Source organism: Blennius ocellaris (genome assembly GCF_963422515.1).
Source record: "Blennius ocellaris genome assembly, chromosome: 15".
Classification (NCBI taxonomy): domain Eukaryota; kingdom Metazoa; phylum Chordata; class Actinopteri; order Blenniiformes; family Blenniidae; genus Blennius; species Blennius ocellaris.
In genome coordinates, this window is record NC_137664.1 from 26807803 (window position 1) to 26832646 (window position 24844).

The 24844-nt window shown below is 42.2% G+C and overlaps 2 protein-coding genes across 2 annotated transcripts in view; both read left to right on the forward strand.

Moving 5' to 3' along the window:
- LOC308140497 (uncharacterized protein) overlaps positions 1 to 558 on the forward strand; it is a gene marked incomplete at its 3' end in the record, with an annotated part of 33399 nt that extends 32841 nt beyond the window's left edge. The window contains exon 8 of the mRNA XM_080510312.1: positions 546 to 558. Coding sequence (XP_080366438.1) covers positions 546 to 558 — 13 coding nt within the window. The remainder of the gene's footprint in view (positions 1 to 545) is intronic.
- Positions 559 to 2832: 2274 nt separating this feature from the next.
- On the forward strand, positions 2833 to 23070 carry tdgf1 (teratocarcinoma-derived growth factor 1). The gene is made up of 6 exons (XM_080510548.1): positions 2833 to 3448; positions 3533 to 3582; positions 8308 to 8535; positions 19658 to 19772; positions 21265 to 21374; positions 22631 to 23070. The coding sequence occupies exons 1-6, from the start codon at positions 3426 to 3428 to the stop codon at positions 22732 to 22734; spliced, it is 630 nt and encodes a 209-aa protein (XP_080366674.1). The 5' UTR covers positions 2833 to 3425; the 3' UTR covers positions 22735 to 23070.
- The last annotated feature ends 1774 nt before the right edge of the window (positions 23071 to 24844 follow it).

The window sequence follows — 24844 nt, forward strand, 5'->3', positions numbered from 1 at the left end:
ACTGTATCAGACACAAAAACACAATGTATATCTATATTTGACATGATAATAGAATGAAAATGCCACTTCATAGATGACAGCTTCCAGGTGCATCCAGGTGCTCGTTAACGTGTCGGAAGCTGCTTTCTGACATGTTAATAAGCTGCGGAGCTCATACAGTTGGCAACGTTACATGCTTTTTCAGTATTATTGCATATTTCTCATGGCTTATTAAAGATTTATGTCATGTTTTCCTCATCTGAGCTGCCGTAAGCTCTATTTTGGGCGCCGCCCTCTTGGATGTTTTGCGCTTTCCTATTAGACCAGCAGCTTACATGTGAGTCTGACGCAGCACGCATAACAACATTTCATTACGCTAGTAAAGATAGTGCCGACATCAAACACTGGTTTAAAAAAAAACAAACTGCGGGATTACATATGGAGAACTTTTGACATCTAGCTCAGGACTAATATATCTTTTTAACAGTGTAAAGACATTGTAGTGTCTCCATGTGGGAACGGGATAATGCCGCTTTGAAGCTGACCACTTTGAGTGATGTGTTCAGGTGCATCACGTAAGAACGCTTTCCGATAGCGACTTTAAATGAAAAACATGATTAAATTATGACTGAGAGTCATTAGCCAGCTGGAACGCCCAGCACACGGCAGTGCTGAGGTTTCGGTGGGGTGGCATCATGTGTACAAACGAGAATAAAAAAAACCATGTGATAACATACTAAATATATATGCAGGCCCGCCCCTCCCTACACGCAGAACACGCGCTGTGCGTAGGGCCCCGCGATCCATGGGGGGCCACATTTTGCGCAAGTGAATTGAATTTCCCTCGGGATCAATAAAGTATCATCATTCTCTGCAAATGCGCAAAGGATGCGCTGCATTTTGCTGAGAGGAGCATAGAGCACCGCCACCAAGTCATCCGAGGCCGGAGAGAGAGAGAGAGAAAAAGAGACGCAATGATTGAAAGCGCGAAGCATCACCATCTGACCAATCAGCGGTCAGATGGGCCGGCAGGCAGTTGTTTACAGGTAGATAGTAGAGAGAGAGAGAGAGAGAGAGAGAGAGAGAGAGTAGAGAGAGAGAGTAGAGAGAGAGAGAGAGAGTAGAGAAAGAGTAGATAGAGAGAGATTAGAGAGAGAGAGAGTAGAGAGAAAGAGTAGATAGAGAGAGATTAGAGAGAGAGAGAGTAGAGAGAAAGAGTAGATAGAGAGAGCTTAGAGAGAGAGAGAGTAGAGAGAGAGTAGTGAGAGAGAGATTAGAGAGAGAAAGGGTAGAGAGAGAAAGAGTAGAGAGAGAGAGATTAGAGAGAGAGAGAATAGAGAGAGTAGAGAGAGAAAGAGAGTAGAGAGAGAGAGAGTAGAGAGGAGAGAGAGAGTAGAGAGAGGAGAGAGAGAGATTAGAGAGAGAGAGAGAGAGAGATTAGAGAGAGAGAGAGTATAGAGAGAGAGAGAGAGAGAGAGAGAGAGTAGAGAGAGAGAGAGAGCGTAGAGAGAGAGAGAGAGAGCGTAGAGAGAGAGAGAGAGAGAGAGAGAGAGATGGCTTCCAAACATCAATACGATTCGGGAGCTAGCAAAAGAAAGAAAAAGTCCAAACAAGAAGAGGCTCATGCTTCACTTGAAGGTGGGGATGTTGTTGAAAACTTACCTTCGCTCATCAATGACACAAGAACGGTTGAGTGGCCTGGCTGTGATTAGCATAAACTCAGAAGTGGCACAGTAGCTGCCAAATGATGAGCTCATTGATGACTTTGCATCCAGAAAATGCAAACGTGCATCTGTAAAGATTGTTCCACTGTTGATAGAGGCTGTTCATTTGATTCGTTTGTAATTGTATTTTATTATTATTGTTCTTCTTCTTCTTCTTCTTCTTCTTCTTCTTCTTCTTCTTCTTCTTCTTCTTCTTCTTCTTCTTCTTCTTCTTCTTCTTCTTCTTCTTCTTCTTCTTCTTCTTCTTCTTCTTCTTCTTCTTCTTCTTCTTCTTCTTCTTCTTCTTCTTCTTCTTCTTCTTATTATTATTATTATTATTATTATTATTATGTTATTGGAAGGGGAGCCCCAAAGTAAAATCCTGCTTAGGGCCCCCACTTGGCCGGGGGAGGCCCTGTATATATGCACAGATATATGAAACAAATATAACAATTAGAAATTAGAATATTAGTTAGAAATTAAATGTAAAATTGCATTGTGCAAAAAATTCTGAAATCTCATCCGTGGACGAGTATTCACCTGAGGGTGTCGACGAGTTGTCCGAGAATCCTTTCTACTACATGAGCCAATTTGATGGCAGTACTACAGTACTACAGTACTACATACAGAGACTGGTATGATTTTCTTCTACAATAGATAGATAGATAGATAGATAGATAGATAGATAGATAGATAGAAGGATGATAGATAGATATTGTCATTCACAAATATAAATAATAGGCACATACGTGAGTATGAAAATAAGTATAAGAACACACACATTACAGAGTAATAAAGTACCAAGATGCATCACGATATTGTATTGGATGTTGCAATGAAAAATATTACATGTGTATTTGAAAGTTAAAGATCTCTTTATTCAGATTTTGTAATTGACTTGCTGTTTACTATGCAAGATGGAAGCACATACATTCAATTGCTTTAAAGTAGTTGGATTTAAAACTCCTTGCTGTGTACTTAAGTAAATTTCCACTGAGTTTCCTCTCAGGTCATTAACATGTGAAGGTTAGGCTGGCTAGAGGACAGACCCTCATATACATATGTATAGAGGGAGAGGTGGGGAAGGTGGGGTTGAGGGAATGTGAGAGGTGAGGCAGAGAAAACAAACAAAAGACCGGAGAGACAAAGAAAAAAATTGAAAAAACTGAGCAAGAAAATCACTCAACTGTGGCCTCACATCACTCGCAGAATCATGTTTTACTTTCATTTTGACCATATATGATAAGATTTCCAGTTTCAAGCAAAAGAAAATGCACACAAAAAACCAGTCCATTTTTACACTGGATCTTTGTGGCATTGGAAACTATTAGAAGAACATGAACTCAAAGTCAAAATGTCCCATAAGGAGCAATGTCACATATGTGTATCAACAATATACAAACATGTAGAAATGTAGAGTCCGGGGTTCTCTGTTGTTTATTCCCTCCCAGACAGAAAGAAAGAGAAAGGACACGCCCCCTGTCAGCCGGAGCCCCGCCCCCTGCTGGAGACGCACCTGGAGAGCAGAGAGGAAGAAGACTGAGAGAACACTGGATCCCGTCTGCTTCACCTTTCTATACCCGAGAGAGGATATGTTTTCACTTTTCATTTGTATAGCTTTTAATTGGCTCTCGTGACTTTTTGTTCTGAAAACTATTTGCATTTATTCCGTTTTTGATTGTAATTTCCTGACGTCAGACTGCACAAGAAACAAAGTGGCTTTAAGACCTCCTGTTGGTGGAAATGACCTGGATGATGCTGCCCAGGTGAGTCCACGCCACATTCATTTGCACACATGTGTCTTGCTGCTTGTAATTTGTAAGAATTCTCAGTGAAACTCGTGTCTCCAGGATTGTGCTGTGTGCTCTACTTTGGCTCCACCGTGCTGCTGCTACTTCAGGTCTGTTCGTCACATATTTTCTATTTGACAAAAGGCATCACTTCTCTTTCAAACACTGGTTATATGAGGAAAGTTTTGTCTGCACTGTTGCTGCTGCATCTGAAACTCTGATTTCACATGCTCAGATCAATCGAAAATGATTTTTCCTAAAGTGCTTTTCAATGGATGTAATATGACCACAACTCAAATGTTGTTGCGACAACAATATATTTGATATGATAACCAAAAGTTTCAAATCTTTTCCTGCAATCTGCATTGCAGAACAAGGCTTCAGTCCTTTCAGGCAAAGTCCTGCAGGGACAGATACTTTGATTGAAGAAGAATTTGAAATTGTCAGCCATTTTAACCAAACAAGCATGACATAAAGGTGCCACAAAAGACACATGAATGCTCAAGAGGAATTGAATACACTGACGTGAAATACATGGCACATGCTGATTATTTCCGAAAAATCAGAATAAACTCAGGACATGAGCGAGAACAACACCAACAGTGTTTCCTGAATGTGAATTCATGAACAAGGAATCGTGTCCTTTCTCTTCCGTTCAAAATTCAGCTCAGTTTGTACAGGAACTAAAATTCAACTAGAATATATTAAAGCCAAAACAGATACCACACAAAACATCCAATAAGTTCAAAAAGAAAGAAACACAATGGGCTGAAGGACCTTCTATGAGGAGGGAAAGAAATGTCTAAAACCTGATTGAACATTATCTTCAGAGTTGACCTGAGTCATGCTGGTACAGGCACTGAGTTTGCTGCAAAACATTTCAGAACACAATTACGTATGGAATTATCTGTCTATGTAACAAGTAAATATTACTTGTTACATAGACTGTAAAATCAAGCACTAAAAATAAATAAAGTTTTAAAACAAGCCAGATGATCATGTTACAAAAAATAGATTTTTAATCGTGATAAATAACTTACAGTGTATGTGTCTTTGGTACAATAACAATGCAAGCAGCATTGAACTGGCCCTTGCATCTGTGCTGTTGTAAGCATGGCCCCCAGGTGGCGCTGCGACTGACAAGTGTATTGAGGCTGGGGGATGTGAAGACGGCTGAGTGGGACCATACATGGAAAGTTTCAGTCCGATTGCAGCACGTAGAGCAGAGTGAACCGTCACATTTTAATGAGGTCGCCATGGCTACGCCCTGTGACTTTTGCGGAACACTTTGATGACTTTTCATCAGGAAGGTATGTTGTATGTCAGGGGTATTCGTTTAAAATGTTCAGAGGCCAAGTTTGAAAAAAAAAATTCCAGAAGATCAGAATGTATAATCATTTACATTTTATAATACACATTTTAGTGTGATCTATGTAAGTTTACTCCGGTTTCCTCCCACAGTCCAAAAACATGCATGAGGTTAATTGGTGACACTGTAATGCTTTTAGATGCAAATGTGAGTTTGTACTTGTCTGTCTCTATGTTTCTGTCTTGTGATGGACTGGAGACCTGTCCAGGTGGACCCTGTCCTCACCCAGAGTAAACTGGGACTGGCTCTTGACAAGTTTGAAAGCAATTTGAAGATGGAGGGATGAATATATATATATATATATATATATATTTAAGTAGCCTTGTTGTAACCTAGTTCTATCAACCTCTGCATGTAATCAACTGATTGCTGATCAATGCCTTTCATTGCCCGTCACAAAACCCCTTTCCTTCACACTGCACAGGCGCCTGGCTGGAAACATCAACAACAAATGTGAAACTTTAAGATCTGTGAGAGTGACGTCAAGTTAAAACTACGTGGTGGAGGAAGAACGTTTCAACACAACAAACTTGTTCCGACATTTGAAGAACAAACACTTGACGGAGTCCGGAGAGTTTCCGAGGCTCACAGTGACAGTCAGACGGTTTAATGCAGCTCTCGCTGAGACACTCGTCCTCATGAGAGACACTGTCCTCATGAGTGACACTCGTCCTCATGAGAGACACTGTCCTCATGAGAGACGGTCAGAAGGTTCAGCAAGTCACCAGGAACATCAGTGACTTCATTGGACCAGTTGACCAGCCTCTCAGTGGTGGAGGACCTGACCTCCGTCTCTCACCTGGAGCCTCGCTACATCCTACTGGGAGTAAACCTTACACTGACGTAGTTCTACCAGAGCTCCACACAGTGTACTGATGTAGCCCCGCCAGAGCTCCACACAGTGTACTGACGTAGCCCCGCCAGAGCTCCACACAGTGCACTGACGTAGCCCTACCAGAGCTCCACACAGTGTACTGACGTAGCCCTACCAGAGCTCCACACAGTGTACTGACGTAGCCCCGCCAGAGCTCCACACAGTGCACTGACGTAGCCCCGTCAGAGCTCCACAGTGTACTGACGTAGCCCCGCCAGAGCTCCACACAGTGTTCTGACGTAGCCCCGTTAGAGCTCCACACAGTGTACTGACGTAGCAACGCCAGAGCTCCACACAGTGCACTGACGTAGCCCCGTCAGAGCTCCACAGTGTACTGACGTAGCCCCGCCAGAGCTCCACACAGTGTTCTGACGTAGCCCCGTTAGAGCTCCACACAGTGTACTGACGTAGCAACGCCAGAGCTCCACACAGTGTACTGACGTAGCCCCGCCAGAGCTCCACACAGTGCACTGACGTAGCCCCGCCAGAGCTCCACAGTGTACTGACATAACCCTACCAGAGCTCCACACAGTGTACTGACGTAGCCCCGTTAGAGCTCCACACAGTGTACTGACGTAGCCCTACCAGAGCTCCACACAGTGTACTGACGTAGCCCCGCCAGAGCTCCACAGTGTACTGACGTAGCCCTACCAGAGCTCCACACAGTGTACTGATGTAGCCCCACCAGAGCTCCACAGTGTACTGACGTAGCCCCGTTAGAGCTCCACACAGTGCACTGAAGTAGCCCCGCCAGAGCTCCACAGTGTACTGACGTAGCCCCGCCAGAGCTCCACACAGTGTACTGACGTAGCCCTACCAGAGCTCCACACAGTGTACTGACGTAGCCCCGCCAGAGCTCCACAGTGTACTGACGTAGCCCCGCCAGAGCTCCACAGTGTACTGACATAGCCCTACCAGAGCTCCACACAGTGTACTGACGTAGCCCAACGTTTCCTTAAAGAAAGTCTCTCCTCCTCTAAGTTTCACCAGTGATTTATGGAGCAATGTTGAGTTTAACAGTCACCGGATTGATGCACATTCAGACATTTCTTTTGTAAATTATAACAAATGTAAGCAATAAGGTTTTTTTTTGTTGGACATTATTTGATTTAGGCAGTGTTGAGATATGTTGCCTTTTATTTATTAGATTGTTCTGAACCATTTAGCCTGTTGAGAGCCTTGATATTTTCACTCTGTTAAAGATTGCATTACTGATAGCAGGTCATCTGAAGTGATTTTCACTTGTTCTTTGCAAGGTTTGTGTATTTTTTCTCTTGAAAAAGTAAAACCATCCTTTTATCTAAATTAATGGGGTTTTATTGTTCCTTTTTTCCAAATCATCTCGCCAGTACCACTCATCATAACGAAATTGAAACATTTACAGCCAATCCATGTGATCAGTATTGGTGATCAGCAGCAGAAAACCTGATCGGGGTCTCCCTAAATGTAAAGGAGCCTAGTGGACTCTCAGACTACTGATTCTCTGTGATCTCACTTCTGATTTTGTGTGGCGAGTTTTTTCAAAAGCTTTATGTTTTGTCTCATAAAGCTGTTTTACATTGACATTTTTAATAAGAGAGCAAATGAGACTCACAGGGAAGGTTGAACAGAAATGACTCATTCTGGATCAAATGCTCGATTTTCACCGTCAGCAATTCTTTCTTTGGGGAGTGCTATGTGGTTCTGGTTTTTCCTCAACTTCCTCTGTCCCAGCCATTTTTTCTCTCCTATATTCTGTCTGTTTCTCTCACTTTGTCCATTGTAAACTGTCTCCATCTGTCAAAGTTATGGTTTTATGTGTGACGGCTTAACTCCCATGTACTTGCATGTACGTTTCCTCATCCACCAAACTATTACTCTAAAGACTATAATAGCTGCGCTGGATAAAATGAAGCCACCCATCAGTAACCTTCTGTTGGGACTGGACGTTGGTCTGGGTCTAAATGGGACAGCCCCTGGGTCCAGACTCCACCTGCGGTCCACCAGTTCGTGATGCCCGTTTGTATATAATAATAATAATAATAATAATATATGTATTAATGGCCCAGCGTACTGCATGCACCTAACAAGTGCACCTCCAACAAGAGGTGAATCAAACTGCCCATCGTAGACATTACAAAGTAAAGATTGTAGGAGCCATTTTGCCAGACTCATGCTCACTGAAAAGAAAATAGAGTTTTTTCACCAGCTCTGATATGTGTGCAAATGGTTGTGCAAATTTGAGCATGTTTAGCCGTCAAAAATGCAGCAGTTCCTTATGGGAAAGAAAAGTATAGCGATAATTATTAATCCAACAGCGTCTTCGCACCACTTAGTGTTCAGACCATGAAAAGGTATAAATGGTTTTAAGGACATTTTGTACCTGACATTAATGCTGATGAATTGTTAATTCAGGCACACAATGTCTGAACTGTCAGAGGTACAACATTGATCAACATCAGTCTGTGTAATAGTCAGAGCACTGCTTCTCTCCAACTGTTCATCTGTTCATCCATCCATCCTCTGGATTTGCATCAAACATGATCACATGGGGGCTCAGTGGTGCAGCTCACACTAGATCGAACTTCATCAAACATCTTTCTAATTATGCAGACTGTGAAGGAGAAAAGTGTGGAAACAGTGGGTTGCTCGCCTCAGTCCCGACTGCCTCGTCGTCTTCCTCCCCTTCTGCTTCTTCGTCTTCCTCCCCCATGGGGGTGAAGTCTGCTGGACCCTCCCAGGACTTCCTGGATCAGTTTACCCAGGTGAACTCTCCAAACAGCGGTGACCGTAAACACCGCGACGCCAGCGCAGTGCTGCCCTTCATCGGCCTCACCAACAGTAAGCTCACAACACACACACACACACACACACACACACACACACACACACACACACACACACACACACACACACACACACACACACACACACACACACACACACACACACACACACACACACACACACACACACACACACACACACACACACGTGCTAAATTTGGATTTGCTTTGCATTTTCTGTTATTGACAAAATAATTAATGGTAATGTTTTCTTTTTTTATTATAGCAAATAAAAGGTAACAGACGTATACATACAGAGGTTGTTAAGCATTCATTTCTCCCCAAATCCCAAATTCTACTTGCACCTTAAGGGAAGCAAGTGACCCATTCACTGAACACAAAACTCAAGGCCAAAACAAATGCAATAATACAAAATTACAATAATCATAATAAAAAACACAATAGAAAAATAAATATTAATGATCATAATGAATATATAAATAGATTAATAATATAAAAGTAGAAAAAAATAGAATGGAAAGGATTGAATAGATAGAAGAGAGGGAGGGATTACTGAGGGGGCAGAGTGGTCAATGAAGCAAAATAAGACAAAACAGGCTGCCATTTTCTAAAAGGCCTTTCACTACTGCCTCTGATACAATGTGTGAGCTTTTCTAGTTTTAAGAATGACATGACATTGGTGAGCCATTGACTGCAGATGGTGCATTCTCGGATTTCCACAAGAGTAATAGACGGCGCGTAGCCAGTACATTTGTGAATGTTGTTTTTTGTAAACTGAGTCCTGTTTTCTGGAAGCCCAAATATTGCTACATGTGGGGACACTGGTATTACACCTGACAGTATTTTGGATGTTGTGATAAAGTAGTTGTCCCAGAATTGTTTCAGTGACCCGCAGGAATAGAACATGTGGGTTTAATTGCAAGAGGGTGCGTTGCATCTGTCACAGAGATCAGAAACCTGTGGACACATTCTTGACAATCGGGCTTTAGGAAAGTGACTCTGTAGAAGACCTTAAACGGTATCAGAGAAAGGCAGGCGCATGAGGAGCTGGAATGAATATTTTCAGTTGCACTGTTCCACCAGTTTTCTGACAACTGAAGTCCGACTTCATGTTCCCAGGCAGTTTTTATTTTGATGCTGGAAGAGTCATCATAGGGCATGAGCTGGTCATAGATCTTTGACACCAAGGACTTCCCATATGGATTACACCTCAACAGGATGTACGAGGAGGTCGGAATGAAAAGTTTGGGAAGAGAGATTTGGCATACTGTCTGACTTGAAAGTATCTGTATAAATGTGAAGGGGGCAAGCTAAATGTTGTTGACAATTCTGTGAAGGTACAAAAAACATATTTATGGAGATCTTGGAAACAAAAAAACCCTTTCCTGTGCCAGGTGGAGAAAGTATCATCTGTAAGTGATGGTTGGACTCTGATTCTTGTGTAAAGGAGAGAAGGAGGAGACTGACAAAAATTTGAATTGTCGCCTAAAGTGATACCATATTTTTTCAGAGTTTCTAACACCACAGGATTATCTGTAAAGCCAGAGGGGTTCAATGGCAATGGAGACGCAAGCAAGGATGTAAGACATAGAACAGGACTGTGAAACTGGTTTAATAAAAGATAGAGAGAGACCTTAAACGGTGCATTTAATGCATTCTGGACTACTAAATGCTAAATTGTGACATGCACAGTTTGCTTCTTAACAGTAATATATTTTCGTTTCTCTTTGACATTTTTACTGATGCATGCAAAATCCTTTATTGCTTTGTTAAAAACTTGTATCTTTTTTTAAGGCAATAGCTTCTTTTCATTGGTGAAGGGTTTTAATTCGTACCTGTACCATGTACCATACGATAAGCCGCTACTTTTTTCAAACACTTTGAACACTGCATTGATTTATGGCTTTGTCCGGGTTAACGGGCTTCATGCCGCCAGATTCTACTTCCGCATGTGGATACATGCTGTTTTTAGCCTCTGCTTCTCCTACACTTGCCTTAAAAGTGACATTTGTGCTCTTGGTGAGCTCGTCTTGTTCTGCTTCCTGAGGTCCGACTGCCGTCAATGCTGCGTTCAGGTGCATCACGTAAACTAACGTGCTGGACTCTGTGTCTGAGGAATCTTCCTTCTCAGAATCACAATCAGCAAATAACCAATAAAATACTTTTATCAACAGAGATGAAACGCTGGCTGATCATGTATCTGTCTCTCTGTGTCTCCATGTCTCTCCGTCTGTCTCTGTCTCTGTGTGCGGCTGTCAATGTTGTGTTCAGGTGCATCATAAAGCCGACGTGTTGCATTCTTGGCTGAGGAATCTTCCTCAGAATCACAATCAGCAAATAACTGATAAACTATTTTTATCAACAGAGATAAAACTCTTGGTGATCATGTATGTGTCTCTATGTGTCTCTATCTGCGGGCTTCCCATCAGGCTCACAACAGGCACAACACAGCACTGTGTGCAGGAATTTCCAGCACTATGAAATACAGATTTGCTAGAATTGATGAAAACATGCACAATCCCCGTGTCCCTCCAGTGAAATTGTTGCCCCATTACAACGTGGACCACCTGCAGCTTATCGTCAAGTGCAGCTTATATTTCTTTTTCTTTTTTTTCCTTTTTGTTAAATTTTGCAGTTGCGGCTTAAATTCAGGTGCGCTCTATAGTGCAAAAAATACGGTACTTGTTTATGCCCCCTGAAATTGACACATCGCTTCTATCTGCACCCCTAAACTGAGCACCTGTAGACTAACCTCTGAAATAGTTTCTATTATCCTCTTATTCGTTTTTAATTGAATATTAGATGCTTATTTGTAATCTGCAGGCCTCCTATAGCTCAGTCCCAAGGCCTTAGAATGTCGCAGTCACATTTAAGCAAGCATGGTTGTCAATCAAAATCAACGTTCTCATAGCAAAGAATATTTTATTCTTCAATGAAAAGCATGAATGATCTGCAATTATCCAAGCACGTGTCAACATTTTGGAAATTAACATTTGGATCGATATTAGGTCCATAGAATTAGTCCCAACTGTGTGGATTCTGCAGATTTTATTCCTCAGCATTTTGGAAAGAACATTTGTCCAAATTCCTCCCGTCTGCCCCAACTCAGAGAATTATGAACCAATCAGTCCAAATGACAGGTGATGAGTTTGACTGGGGCGGTCCACCTGTCAAACGGTGACACAGGTGTCCTAAGGCGAGCTCAGGGAGGACAGAAACCTCCCGTAGAGCAGAAGGGCAAAAGCTCGCTTGATCTTTGATTTTCAGTATGAATACAGACCGTGAAAGCGGGGCCTCACCATCCTTCGGACTTTTTGGGTTTTAAGCAGGAGGTGTCAGAAAAGTGACCACAGGGAGAAGTGGCTTGTGGCGACCAAGCGTTCATAGCGACGTCGCTTTTTGATCCTTCGATGTCGGCTCTTCCTATCATTGTGAAGCAGAATTCACCAAGCGTTGGATTGTTCACCCACTAATAGGGAACGTGAGCTGGTTAGACCGGAGTGGGACAGGTTAGTTTTACCTACTGATGATGTGTTGTTGCAATAGTAATCCACATGGTATCAATTGACCAATCATGTTGCTCGTGACTGAGAGTAATGCAAAACCCAATGTCAGTTGCGAGTTGTTCGCGCAAGTCGATAGTTCGCGATATTTTGGTGAAGATGAATTTTGGCAAAATTAGATGGTGACCAGTTGTGATGGCCATTGTACACACATTTTAGACGGCTTTGAGCAACACATCCGCTATTTTCTTCTGAAAATTGACCATTCAAATGACGGCTGGACGGCTCACTCCCAAAAACCATGTTTGTAGGTCACATTGTTTTTTTTAAATTGGAGGAGAACATTTTGAAGATTGTAGAGAAGAAAGAGATCTTGTAGCATTCATTCCAAAATATTTAAATCAGGTGGGGCTTAGTTTGAAAAGAATAGCTGTTGCTGGGAATTGTATTGCAGAGGAGTTAACTGGGTAACATTCTCTTTTGTGAATCTTATTGCCAGAAAAAGAAGCAAATATATCAAGAGCAGATAAAATCAGATGGATCACCTTGGCATGATTTGTGAGATTTAATAATAAATCATCCACATACAATGATTATTTAAGTTCTATTCCAGCCAGTGATATGCCAGTGAACACAGGGAAGAGACTCAGAAAAACAGTTCTATTGCAATAGCATGGGGAAGCCCTGATGAGTGCCATGAGGCAGTGCAAAGTAACTGGACTGCATTCCATTCATGCATACTCTAGCTTGGAGGCATATATATATATATATATATATATATATATATATAATACCACTCTACCCTGTCAAACACTTTCTCTGCATCACATGAAATCACCAATTCTGGAGACAGAGTTACTTTTGGAATAAACTAAATTTAAGTATGGACAGTTTGCTCTTTGGATATGATGGATGAAAGAATGTTTTCTCAACAAAGTGCTAAAACCTTTGCCAAAATCTTTGCATCAGCATTTATTAAGGAGAGGGTCTGTAAGTGCTGAACAACTCAGGGTCTTTATCTTTCTTCAGGAGTAAGCATATAATGGCTTGACATAGGATTGGTGGCAAAGAATCATTATATATTTTTAACAATAAAGGAGCCACTTTCTCTAGAAACGTTTTATAAAATCCAATTGAATAGCCATCTGGACCAGGAGCTTAATTATTTTGTATGTAATTAATAGCAGAAAAAGCTCGACAGCTTAGCTTCTGGAAATTCTGATGTGTACAGGGAAGAATAAAAATGAATTGACTTCACAGTGTTTCCCTGCCGCTGCTCTGCTCGTTGCAAACTGTGGGATGGATTTCCTGAATGGAGGCGGGACTCAATGAGAGACGGAGTAATAAGTCAGGAATCCGTTCCACAGCTTGCAGCCAGCTTGCAGGCTAGCGTAGCAGCACTGTGCTATCTGACTTTTCATGACAACACGTTGCTGTTTGGATGAATTTCACACTCAAAACACCACAAAGCATCACATCGACGTGGATTTTAGCAAAGCCGTTGTACAGCGAGGCGTCACTCTGCTGCCAAACGTCACCATTGTAAAACGTCAGCTTGCCGAGGAGAACGACATCAAAACAATGAACAGCAGCTCCTCTGCTGTAGTAGGCAATTCACGCTAAACTCCCTGAAAATAGTCCCAATACTTTGTGTTGCATTAGAGCTGGAAACTCTGCAGTTTGTGCTGTGTTGCTAAAGAATGAGTGAGGTTTTAAAGATGGAACTGGTTTATTATGAGATGATGACGTCACTCAGACCCCCACATTGTCCAAAGTGAACAAATAGTTTGTACTGCTTCCTTTTCTCACCTTCTACTAACCTCAAGTTGTCTTTTCAAAGAAAACATGCATACATTCGTATATTTCATATTTTACTGTAGAGATGAGTTTATTATGGCCTCATATTAAATCAACAGTAATGATCATAGTAGTATTAAAGCAAACAGAACTGTCGGATGTCCCCTGGCCATGTCCCTCCAGTAGGAGGCCTCGGGGCAGACCCAGGACACCTGGAGGGACTATGTCTATGGCCTGGGAACACTTTGGGGTGCCACTGGAAGAGCTGGAGGAAGAGTCTGGGGTGAGGGAAGTCTGGGCAACTCTGCTCAGACTGCTGCTTCTGTGACCTGGCTCTGGATAAGTGGTAGATAATGGATGGATGGACAAACAGAGCTCTGGTATCAGAATAGTGTTGATAACCAAATTGGGGTATCGGGATCGGATCAGACGTGAAAACATGTGGATCGGGGCTTCCCTGACTCATAACATGTGCTGCAAGAGTACAACATAAGACGTTCAGCTTCAGATGTTGAAGTGAGGTCGAATTCTGTTTGCAAATCAAGTCGACGGTTACGAAGTGCTGCACTCAGATTAATGGAATATTATTGTTCAATATTGGACAATACCCCTCAGTGAATATCTACACCGAGGGGGCCATGATTTAACATAACAATAGTATGATGTGTGGCACTGTGAGAACTACTGCCTCTGGGGGTTGTGGAACGTACAAGAGATACATTGTGACATTGAGGAGGCACTGAGTTTTGAGATTAGAGCAGTCTAAAGTATGGTTCATGACACGGTTTAGGTCACGCCCAAAAATGAACGAATAGCTGTTTATGGCAGAATTTTTTCAAAACCCCTTTTGACTAATTGAGGGTTGTCAAAATTGGGGAAATATATATTTATCAGCAAGACTATAAAAATAAAATGAAATAACGAACCCACAACAATGAGAAATCTGCCATTTTTATCTGATATAACATTTGTTGAAGTAAGCAAAATATTTTGCCCCTCTGGCTTTAGTGTTAAAGTTTGAGTGGAAAATTGTAGTAATCCAGGGACATTTGAAGTGATCCTATGCCCGTATTTAAGAAGCGTCTCAGAGTCTCTCAGAGCTCTTAACTTAGTCTAAAAATTCCTAGTAAGGAATCTTAGCTGATTCAGGAAGTTTCTCAGAGTAACTCAGGAAGGAGTTGACAAACGTTTATCTTAGTGAGGAGGAGTGGTTGACCCCGGTGCTCTGTATGATGCAGTCTGCTGAGAGCTGATTGGTTGTTAGAGGGAGGAAGATGCTCTGTATGATGCAGTCTGCTGAGAGCTGATTGGTTGTTAGAGAGGAAGATGCTCTGTATGATGCAGTCTGTTATCTTTTCTGTCCATGCTGGTTATTTTTACCACTTAATGTATTATTATGACATTAATGGAGGACGTGGACACAGCCGTCATCAATCCCAGTGATTGACCACCCATGTGGGGCCGTGAAAGAACGTGACGGTCAGACTGACACTCTGCTGACGGAGGGTTGGGACGACCAGTCATCACCTCTGCTGCAGCTTCCCTGTAGCGACGTACCACAATGTCGTGATCACCTTCATCTCTGGCGTTATTGTGTTGCTTCGCTGTGTGGGAGAAGTAAGATCCTCCCTGACGAGGTCGACAACAAGCATTATTCCTGCACGATGGAGCTTCTAGTGTATCAGTAAATCATTGTCATTAAACAAACGGAGAACGTCTTTCCTTTCTCTTTCTCTTTCCGTCTTCTTGACTGATAGATAGATAGATAGATAGATAGATAGATACTTTAATGATCTCCAAGAGAAATTCACAGTTCCAGCAGCAGCAATATGGAAAGACAGGGGCATGCAGGGTTAAAAAAAAAAAAAGCAATAGGTAAAATAGAAGAATATACCTTCAGTATAAACAATAATTAAGCAATAGACAATAATTAAGATAAGCTGTGTGTGTGTGTGTGTGTGTGTGTGTGTGTGTGTGTGTGTGTGTGTGTGTGTGTGTGTGTGTGTGTGTGTGTGTGTGTGTGTGTGTGTGTGTGTGTGTGTGTGTGTGTGTGTGTGTGTGTGTGTGTGTGTGTGTGCGTGCGTGCGTGCGTGCGTGCGTGCGTGCGTGCGTGCGTGCGTGCGTGCGTGCGTGCGTGCGTGCGTGCGTGTCTCTCAAGGTGCGTGGTGTGTGTGTAGTAAGTCCAGGGCTTTGTGTCCGCTAAGGCCTAAGGCCTCCCCCGAGAGGTGTTGAAGAGTCTGATGGCGTGGGGGAGGAAGGATCTCCTCAGTCTGTCAGTGGAGCTGCTCCTCTGCCTGGAGATGGTGTTGTGGAGTGGATGCTGTGGATTATAGAGATGGTGTTGTGGAGTGGATGCTGTGGATTATAGAGATGGTGTTGTGCACTGGATGCTGTGGATTATAGAGATGGTGTTGTGCACTGGATGCTGTGGATTATAGAGATGGTGTTGTGGAGTGGATGCTGTGGATTGTCTATTATGGACAGGAGTCTGTTCAGTGTCCGTCGCTCTGCCACAGATGTCAGGCTGTCCAGCTCTGAGCCAATGACAGAGCCTGCCTTCCTCACCAGTTTGTCCAGGCGTGCGGCATCCTTCTTCTTGAGGCTGCCCCCCCAGCACACCACTGCGTACAGGAGGGCGCTCGCTACCACAGACTGGTAGAAGATCTGTAGCAGCTTCTTGCAGATGTTGAAGGACGCCAGCCTTCTGAGGAAGTACAGACGGCTCTGTCCTTTCCTGTACAGAGCGTCTGTGTTGGCAGTCCAGTTTGTCGTCCAGCAGCACTCCCAGGTATTTGTAGGTGTGAACCACCTCCACCCAGTCCCCCTTAATCCCAACAGGCTCCGGGTGCGGCCTGGTTCTCCTAAAGTCCACCACCATCTCCTTGGTCTTGGTGGTGTTGAGGAGCAGGTGGTTGGAGTCGCACCATGTGACGAAGTCCTGGATCAGCTCTCTGTACTCATCCTCCTGTCCACCCTTGATACAACCCACTATGGCCGTGTCGTCCGCCAACTTCTGCACATGGCAGAGGTCAGAGTTGTATAGGAAGTCCGTGGTGTACAGGGTGAAAAGGACCGGAGAGAGTACAGTTCCCTGTGGTGCTCCGGTGTTGCTGATCACAGTGTCGGACCTGCAGTCCCCCAGTGGAACGTACTGAGGTCTGCCAGTCAGGTAGTCTGTAATCCACGTCACTCCCATCTCTGTCAGTTTGTCCCTGAGGAGCAGAGGCTGGATGGTGTAGAATGCGCTGGAGAAGTCCAAAAATTTAATCCTCACAGCAGCACTGCCACTGTCCAGATGGGCGAGAGATCGGTTGAGCAGGAAGATGATGGCATCCTCCACACCCACCTTTTCCCCGTAGGCAAACTGCAGGGGGTCGAGAGCGTGGTGGGTCTGTGACTGTTAAGAACGTTTTAGGCTTCTCAAAATTCCTCCTCACTACTTTTAATGGTTTTCCACTTTAGGAGATCTCTTAGGGCTGAAGATGCTTTGTGAATGACTTTCATCTTAGTTCGGGGGAAATTCTAAGAAAAATCTTAATGAATTACTCTGTGATTTAAGGCTGAAGTAAAGAATGAAAAGTTGTATCGATGCACAGTTAATTCTTACTTTTTTAAAGTTCCAGCGTACGCCTTGGCCTCTTCGTGGAATCTGAACTCCATTTCTATGTCATCATGCGTGATGCAGAGGCCAGCTGGATACAGCAGTCCAAACCGTACACCCGGGACCTCACTGATCTGGGGTCAGACATCATTAAACCAAGCCAGGGCTTGGGCTGTATTTACGGTGTTGTCGGGGAAGATGGAGGTGGTCACAGTCCCAAATTTAGTCCTTTTCAGCTCCCAGGATGTCAACAGTCGGTGTGGGCCACCACGGTAATGGTAATCTTTTCTGTTGTCTGTCACACAAAGAATAAAATCTCTCTGTACAAGAAGTCAAATATTGTGATTGTGAAGTCACAAAGTTTAATTTTCTCACACTGCATATCGGTATGTTTAGATTACTGATAAATTAAAAATCTCTGTGGTGTCTCTGTCACCTAGTGAAAAAATACCTAGTGCCTGAAAAGGTGTTTGATGTACCCACAGAAACATGAGAGTTCTGACAAACTGGCTCAAAGTTCAGTACAATTACAATCGGAAGTAGGAAATCCAACTAGTTTCTTAGACCGTTGTATGAAATCAAGAAAAGTAAAGTGTAAGTAACCAATAAAAACAAGCCAAGCCTTTGAAAGGTTGTTTTAGTGTGTTCCTGTTATTTTCTGCTGTTTGTTCTCACTGTTTGGTGATGTGAAGCAGAGACCCCAGGAATGTGCAGCCACATGGACTCTGGTTTATGTCAAAGATACAGAGTGGAGGCTCAACCTGAGGTCTGAGACCTTGTGAAGGGATGTGGAACAAACAGTCGGATTCTGGTTCTACATGTGACCGAGGTGGACAACCAACTCTTCCTGCTCTGCAAACTCTTATTTTGTTTATGGAGCGTGTAAATGTTTCACTTCGAAAAGTGTTTTACAGTTTGAAAAAGTCTGCAGTTGCTGATGGTCTGGAGCAGTGGTCTGCATCTTTTATGACCAAGAGAGTCATAAAGGTCACTTTGCACCAAATCAGATTTAACTGGAACCACAACACATATGTTACCTTTAAAATCAGGCAAACACAGCTCACAACATTTCATAGTTATAGTTTTTATGTATTTTCAAAAACTTTTTCTTATGTTGCATTTATAACTGTTCAATTATGATTTAGGATGGTCAACATTTCACGGCATTTTCAGCTGTATTGAATAGAATAGAAACACTTTATTAATCCCTGGAGGACACTGTAGTGGTTTCACCCTCCATCTTCAGCATTTTTGAGACGTCATTTAAAAAAAAAACAACATTTTGGCTGTTCTAACACTATTGGCTCTTTTTTTTAAGTACCGGTAGTTTTGCATTTGTTAAGCATTTTTGTTTTATTCTAGATTGTTTTGTTGTTTTTTATATGTTTTAGCAGTTTTTTGGCGATTCTCATTTTAGCCACTTTAATGATTGTGTCATTTTTAAATGTGTTTGTAGCCAAGAGTTCAGAGTGATTTTGAACATGTCGACTGTATACATATGCTAAAAATTAGATCAAATGTTCACACTGACATAGGAGTTAATGAAAGCTTCATGGAGCCGCTACAGAGAAGCTAAAGAACCACATGCTACCCGGAGCCCTGGTCTGGAGAATGTGGGGTGGAGTGGTTCCTATCTGAAGAACCAGACTTGTGTCATTTGGACAAATTCTATGCAGCGAAAGCAAAGATCAGCTAATACATGGTGACAAATTCACCACTTTCACTGTTAGATTTTGTCGATGTGGCAGAGATTTGACTCCATCTGACATAGCAGAGCCTTTAATGTTGTTATGTGATCTTTCACCTACATGCCATCAGGCCTCACTGCTTTCATTCGCCATGCAAAAACTTTTTGTTTTTGTAAATGTCATTCTTTTCTGCTGAATTTAGCTGAGGAAGTTCATGTTGAGTCTGACGACACAGTGCAGGGAAGCGAAACGGAACATCGAGATTGGACAGGGAAAGTGCCTCCACCTCCTTCAGAGCTTAAAATGAGTGTTATTGTGATTAAAAACTTCAAATCAATATGAATACTCACTACATTTTCAGGCACATTGTTTGAAAATCCTAGTTTCCTATGTCCTGTAGGTACTCGACTATTTTTTTTTACGCTCAAACTCGCCTCACCTGAATGTTAAAAACCACATTTTGTTGGTGTCTCCAGAATACACACTTTTTTGAAAAGGTTGAGTATTACAATAAACTAAGGTGAAAGTTTGAGACCTTCTCAGTTCTAACTCTTCTGGGCTCTTCAGGTGCTGAGCAGAGTCGTAGCTGCTGTAAGAATGGAGGAACATGTATCCTGGGCAGCTTCTGTGCTTGTCCACCTTTCTTCACCGGGAGGAGCTGCGAGTACGACCAGCGCTCCAGGTACACACAAGACACAGCACGGCAAAAAGCAAGATAGAAATATTAGTGCTGTCAAAAATAACATGATCATTTAATTGATTGATTTGAAACGTTTAATGTGTTAAAAAAATGTACACACGGTAGTTTTGTTTGTTTCCGGGTTTTTTCACTGCCTTCCTGGAGCATCTGGACGCAGCACCGTGAACACAGAGCACCACAACACCTTGTGGAATAATATTAAGGCAGAAAGTTTGACTTTAAAGAGTTCCCTGACAGCTGATTGAGAAAGTGATAGTCATTAGCTTTACTTTGTAAAGACGAATTTAACAACCGCAGAAGTAATTCTGCAGCAAAACAGCAGTTTGCCATGTTGGCTGACCAGGAGCCTCCAAACTACTAAACCTGGAGGAAATACTTGCAGGTAAAATCTTAATTTCTTTTTCTCTTTCCCAGGCTCTCCTGGGTGTGCTCGGCTGTGCATTGCTGTCTCTCTTCCTCTCTCTTTCACTCTCTCTCAATGGGTGTTGCTGTCTCTCGCTCTCTCTCTCTCTGGTGTGTGTGTGGGGATATTACAGTATATTATTGTCACTTTGTTCATGTAATACATTCACAACTTTGTATAAATATACAAATTCTCAAAGTGGTGGAGCTGCACTCTGTCAAAACCCAGACTTATGTTAGATGTTTATTAATTAATGTTATTATTTTGCTGATCTTGGAGCGAAACAGTTACATACAAAGATAAAAGAACATTAGCAATAATAAAATAGTCTTTTAATTATAATATTGCGTGTGTGTGTGTGGAGACGACATTAATTCCGTGGTTTTCCAAAAATATCCATTACAAGCTTCAGTCTTCAGTACAAAAACAATGTGATTTAATCGCAATTAATTACAGAAAATTGTGCTAATGGTAGAATGTTTTTTATTGATTGACAGCACTAATAAAAATATATACAATTACTTCAAAAACTGTACTTATCTGTCCATGCAACAAGTCATTTTTACTCAGTTAGAAATCTTGAATACGTTTTCAAACCTAGATGTAAGATTATACTGTAAAATCAAAGAGTACAAATAAGGACATATCTTTTTTAACAAGCCAATTTAGAGATTGTGTGAAAACAAGATTTAAAATCGTGACAAGTACTAAATAATTAGCAGTGAGGCAGAGAAAAAATCTTTATATTTCATGCCTCACTCTTAACATCAAGTTCAGTGGATAGAAATCCTTACATACACAGACTCGAGGAACTTCTACAAGTTTGAATTACCACGGATATTTTTTACATTTTCCATGAGTGAACCTAGATTGTGAAATCTGATGTTGGCTTGAATGTTGTTATTTGCTGTTTCTCACTGACTGTCCATGTTCCTGTGGGCCAGCGTAAAACACGTCAAATGACATGTGAACATGCTTTTTTTTCATGGCCAAAGTGTTGGAAGAAAGCGCCGGTGCAGAATTTGAACTCGATTTTCATGTTCGTCATTTGTATTTCCTGTGTGTCTGCAGGAGCTGTGGTTTGATTCCTCATGGTGAGTGGGTGCAGAAGGGCTGTTCATACTGCCGCTGTGGTTACGGCACTCTGCACTGCTTTCCACACGTCTTCTATAAAGACTGCGGTAAGACACTGCACAGGCTCATAACACATGATGATATTGTATCTGTGTAGAATCTAGAGTTTGGCTGCTTCTCTCTGGAAAGTGTCAGGACATCTGGAAGCTGTGTGAGACATTGTGGTACATCTGACAGCTCGGCCCACAGCAACACAAAGTTTTGAACCAGCCACTGTATCTGTAACTATGATAACCACAAACCTTTCACTTCCTAGCAGTGTTGTACAGAAGCCCTGAAGGACATGATTAAATTACGTAACAAAGATTGTTTTTTTTAATTATAGTATAGATCATCCTAAGAAAACAAATGTTTGTAGTCTCTTGTCTCAGAGTCCAATTTAGCATCACTGTCCATTCTAAAACCGAAGTTTAAAACCACTGGCTTCACATGTGAATAGAGGAGGTTCACAGGAGCCACTGGGCCCAAACATCGTATATCACGTGTACATCCTGATCTATACAGTGACTCTGATTTTATACTCTGGTGAAAAGCCTGCCACTTAAGGACCCAGAGAAGTAGATCAGATAAGATACGTCCTACTGAGAAAGTGAAAGAAGCTCCTGATAACGGCTTTCTGGGCCATCCACACGAGAACCCTGCTGTTATTGGCCGATCATCCACACAAGGCGGCGTTTTAGAAGCCTGAAAACAGGTTTTATGGACTGGGGGGATTCTAAAACCCCAGGTCAGCTGTGAGGGGTGGACGGCAAAGACGGACCATCTGCGGAAAAGCGATGATGTAATCAGCCCCCCCACCCCCCCACCAGTCTGCGATGTCATCGAATAACCACAACAATTAGGGACTACAAGCTCCAGTGGAGCAGCAAAGCTCCAGACGCTAGGAGGAGGAGGAGTGGAGCCATAGACCTATAGAACTCAGAGTTAAATGCAAGTCTATGAGCAGCAGTCTACTTCTACATTTCTATGTGGTCTGTGTCTTCTGCCTTTTTGGTGTATTTGGTGAGCAACAGCGCCCCTAAAGGCCTGGCAGGTGTACTACATACCCCGAAGGCTCATGTTGAGCCATGTTCATAGTGACGTGTGGACACAATTTGTTTTGACAACCTCTGGAAGAAAAAAGATAGTCTTGGCTCATGTGGATGTGGCTTTAAAAAGACAGAAAACTATTAGAATGGAAATCAAGGTGCTAATTGCCAGACGCTGCATAGCACGAATAGGAGGGTGTTATTACACCAGCCACAGTGACCATGATCACACAAAAAACACTATTAATGTACTTGCAATGGTTTGTGTTCCTCAGATGGCTTGGAGGAGGTGCTTTGGTATCGTTCATCAGCCAGAAGGAGGAACTCCTCCAGCTTCATCCTGTTTCTCACACCGATTGTTCCTCTGATCGTTTTGTAAAAGAAGAGCTTCACAGAAATGAGGTTGATCAGTCTGAAGCAGAATCAGCAGATTATTGCTGTTAAATCTGAAGTGAAGAGATGATTGTTCACTCATGCTTCAGTGTGTGTGTGTGTGTGTGTGTGTGTGTGTGTGTGTGTGTGTGTGTGTGTGTGTGTGTGTGTGTGTGTGTGTGTGTGTGTGTGTGTGTGTGTGTGTGTGTGTGTGTGTGTGTGTGTGTGTGTGTGTGTGTGTGTGTGTGTGTGTGTGTGTGTGTGTGAATAAGATAAGATTTTTTTGGAAAAATCTGCCTACAGGTTTTTCCTGGACAAAGATGTTCAGATGGGATTTTCGCAGCCGAAAGTGTTTATTTTAAACTACGTGCACTCATGAAAGTTTCAGTGTTGTGAATTTCTTTGGGGAAAAAATTAATATAAGAGTGGGTGTATATGTTTCAACCCACAATGCTTCTGGAAACAGAGTGATCTGTATTCTAGCTCACCCTGTGGCTCTCAACCCTCTTCGCCGTTATCTGGAGATATTTTCAGAGGGAGCTGCTGGCTTATCTCCACAGTATTGATGAGGTTTGCATTGATTATCTGCTGCTGCTGCTGTCTTATCTTAAACAAACATCTGTCTGCAGCCTGCTTGCGAGTTCAGGTCACTGCTCCACAATGAGCTGGCACATCAAAAGAAGGAGTCTCTTCATTCACTTTAATTCAACTTTAGTTATATAGCACCAAATACAACACAGTCCTTGTTTGTATGGTACAGTTTGCAAAGCAGCTCAGCCGGGTGACAATTATAATGCTGTGTTGTCTTCAACTGATTCATTAATATAAACTCTATTTGGTAGGAAAGGCTGAAAAAGCAGTCAAGCTCAGTGTTTTATAAAGTGAAGGAACCATTGAATAGATTTCACACTGTTAACTGGCAGACGGGCTTATCATGTTTTCTGAATCTGGTTCTTGCAACACTGACAATGTTCACTACATTTCTGTCATCTCTTTTTTCTTTCATTGAAAACACATATGGAATACAATAATGCTTTATTGTGAGCTGATGATTTTTTGTCTAAATGTCAATTTGTATCACCGTAGATGTTCTGAAGACAAAGACCTGTTAGTTCCATGTGTAATTCTCAAACAACTGTTTGGTGAAAGCTGCTCCATGTTCCAACTGCAGGGATTCATCCTCGTAGATCCAGCAACAACCATTCAATTCCGATATGATTAAAACTTGTATTGAAGACCATGAGTTCCTGGTTGTGACTTCCTGTTCCATTCTGCCTAACCAAGTAGCTGATTTTATATTTATTTATTTTTGTTACAAGATTCGCTCCTCTGTGATGTTCTTTTGTTCTTTGTGAATACAGTGATATGAAAAAGTTTGGGCACCCCTGTAAATTTTCATGATTTTCCTTTATAAATCATTGGTTGTTTGGATAAAAAATTCCAGTTAAATATATCTTATAGGAGACAAACAGTGATATTTGAGAAGTGAAATAAAGTTTATATGATTTACAGAAAGTGTGCAAGAATTATTTCAACAAAATTAGGCATGTGCATAAATTTAGGCATCGCAAAAGAAAAATGACTCAATATTTTGTGCATCCTCCTTTTTCAGAACTAACAGCCTCTAAACGCTTCCTATAGCTTCCAACTAGGCTCTGGATTGTGGTGGAAGGTATTCTGGGCCACTCTTCTTTACAGATCCTCTCCAGTTCAGTCAGGTTTGATGGTTTCCCAGATGGACCGCCCCCTTCTTCAACAAGCGTTCTGTACTTCCCTTTCTGTACTTTACATTTCTATGTATGTGTATTGTGCATGCCCGTGCATTCACAATGTCCGTGTGCTGATGTCCAACTGTTGGTGTCAACCTCATCCTGTGTACGTGCGCTCCTGCACGACTGTATGTATGTGTATCAATGAAACCCACAACCTTTATTAGAATGTGTACGAGTGTGAGTGAGTGTGTGTGTGCGTGCGTGCGTGTGTGTGTGTCTTGGTAGAGTGGTGGTCCACATTGGGAAGTGTGTATTTGTATGTGTGTATAAGTGTAAATGTGTGTACGTGAATGAGTGTGTGTATGTACTTCCTCATGTATGTGTCATGTTGCTGGACTTGCTGAA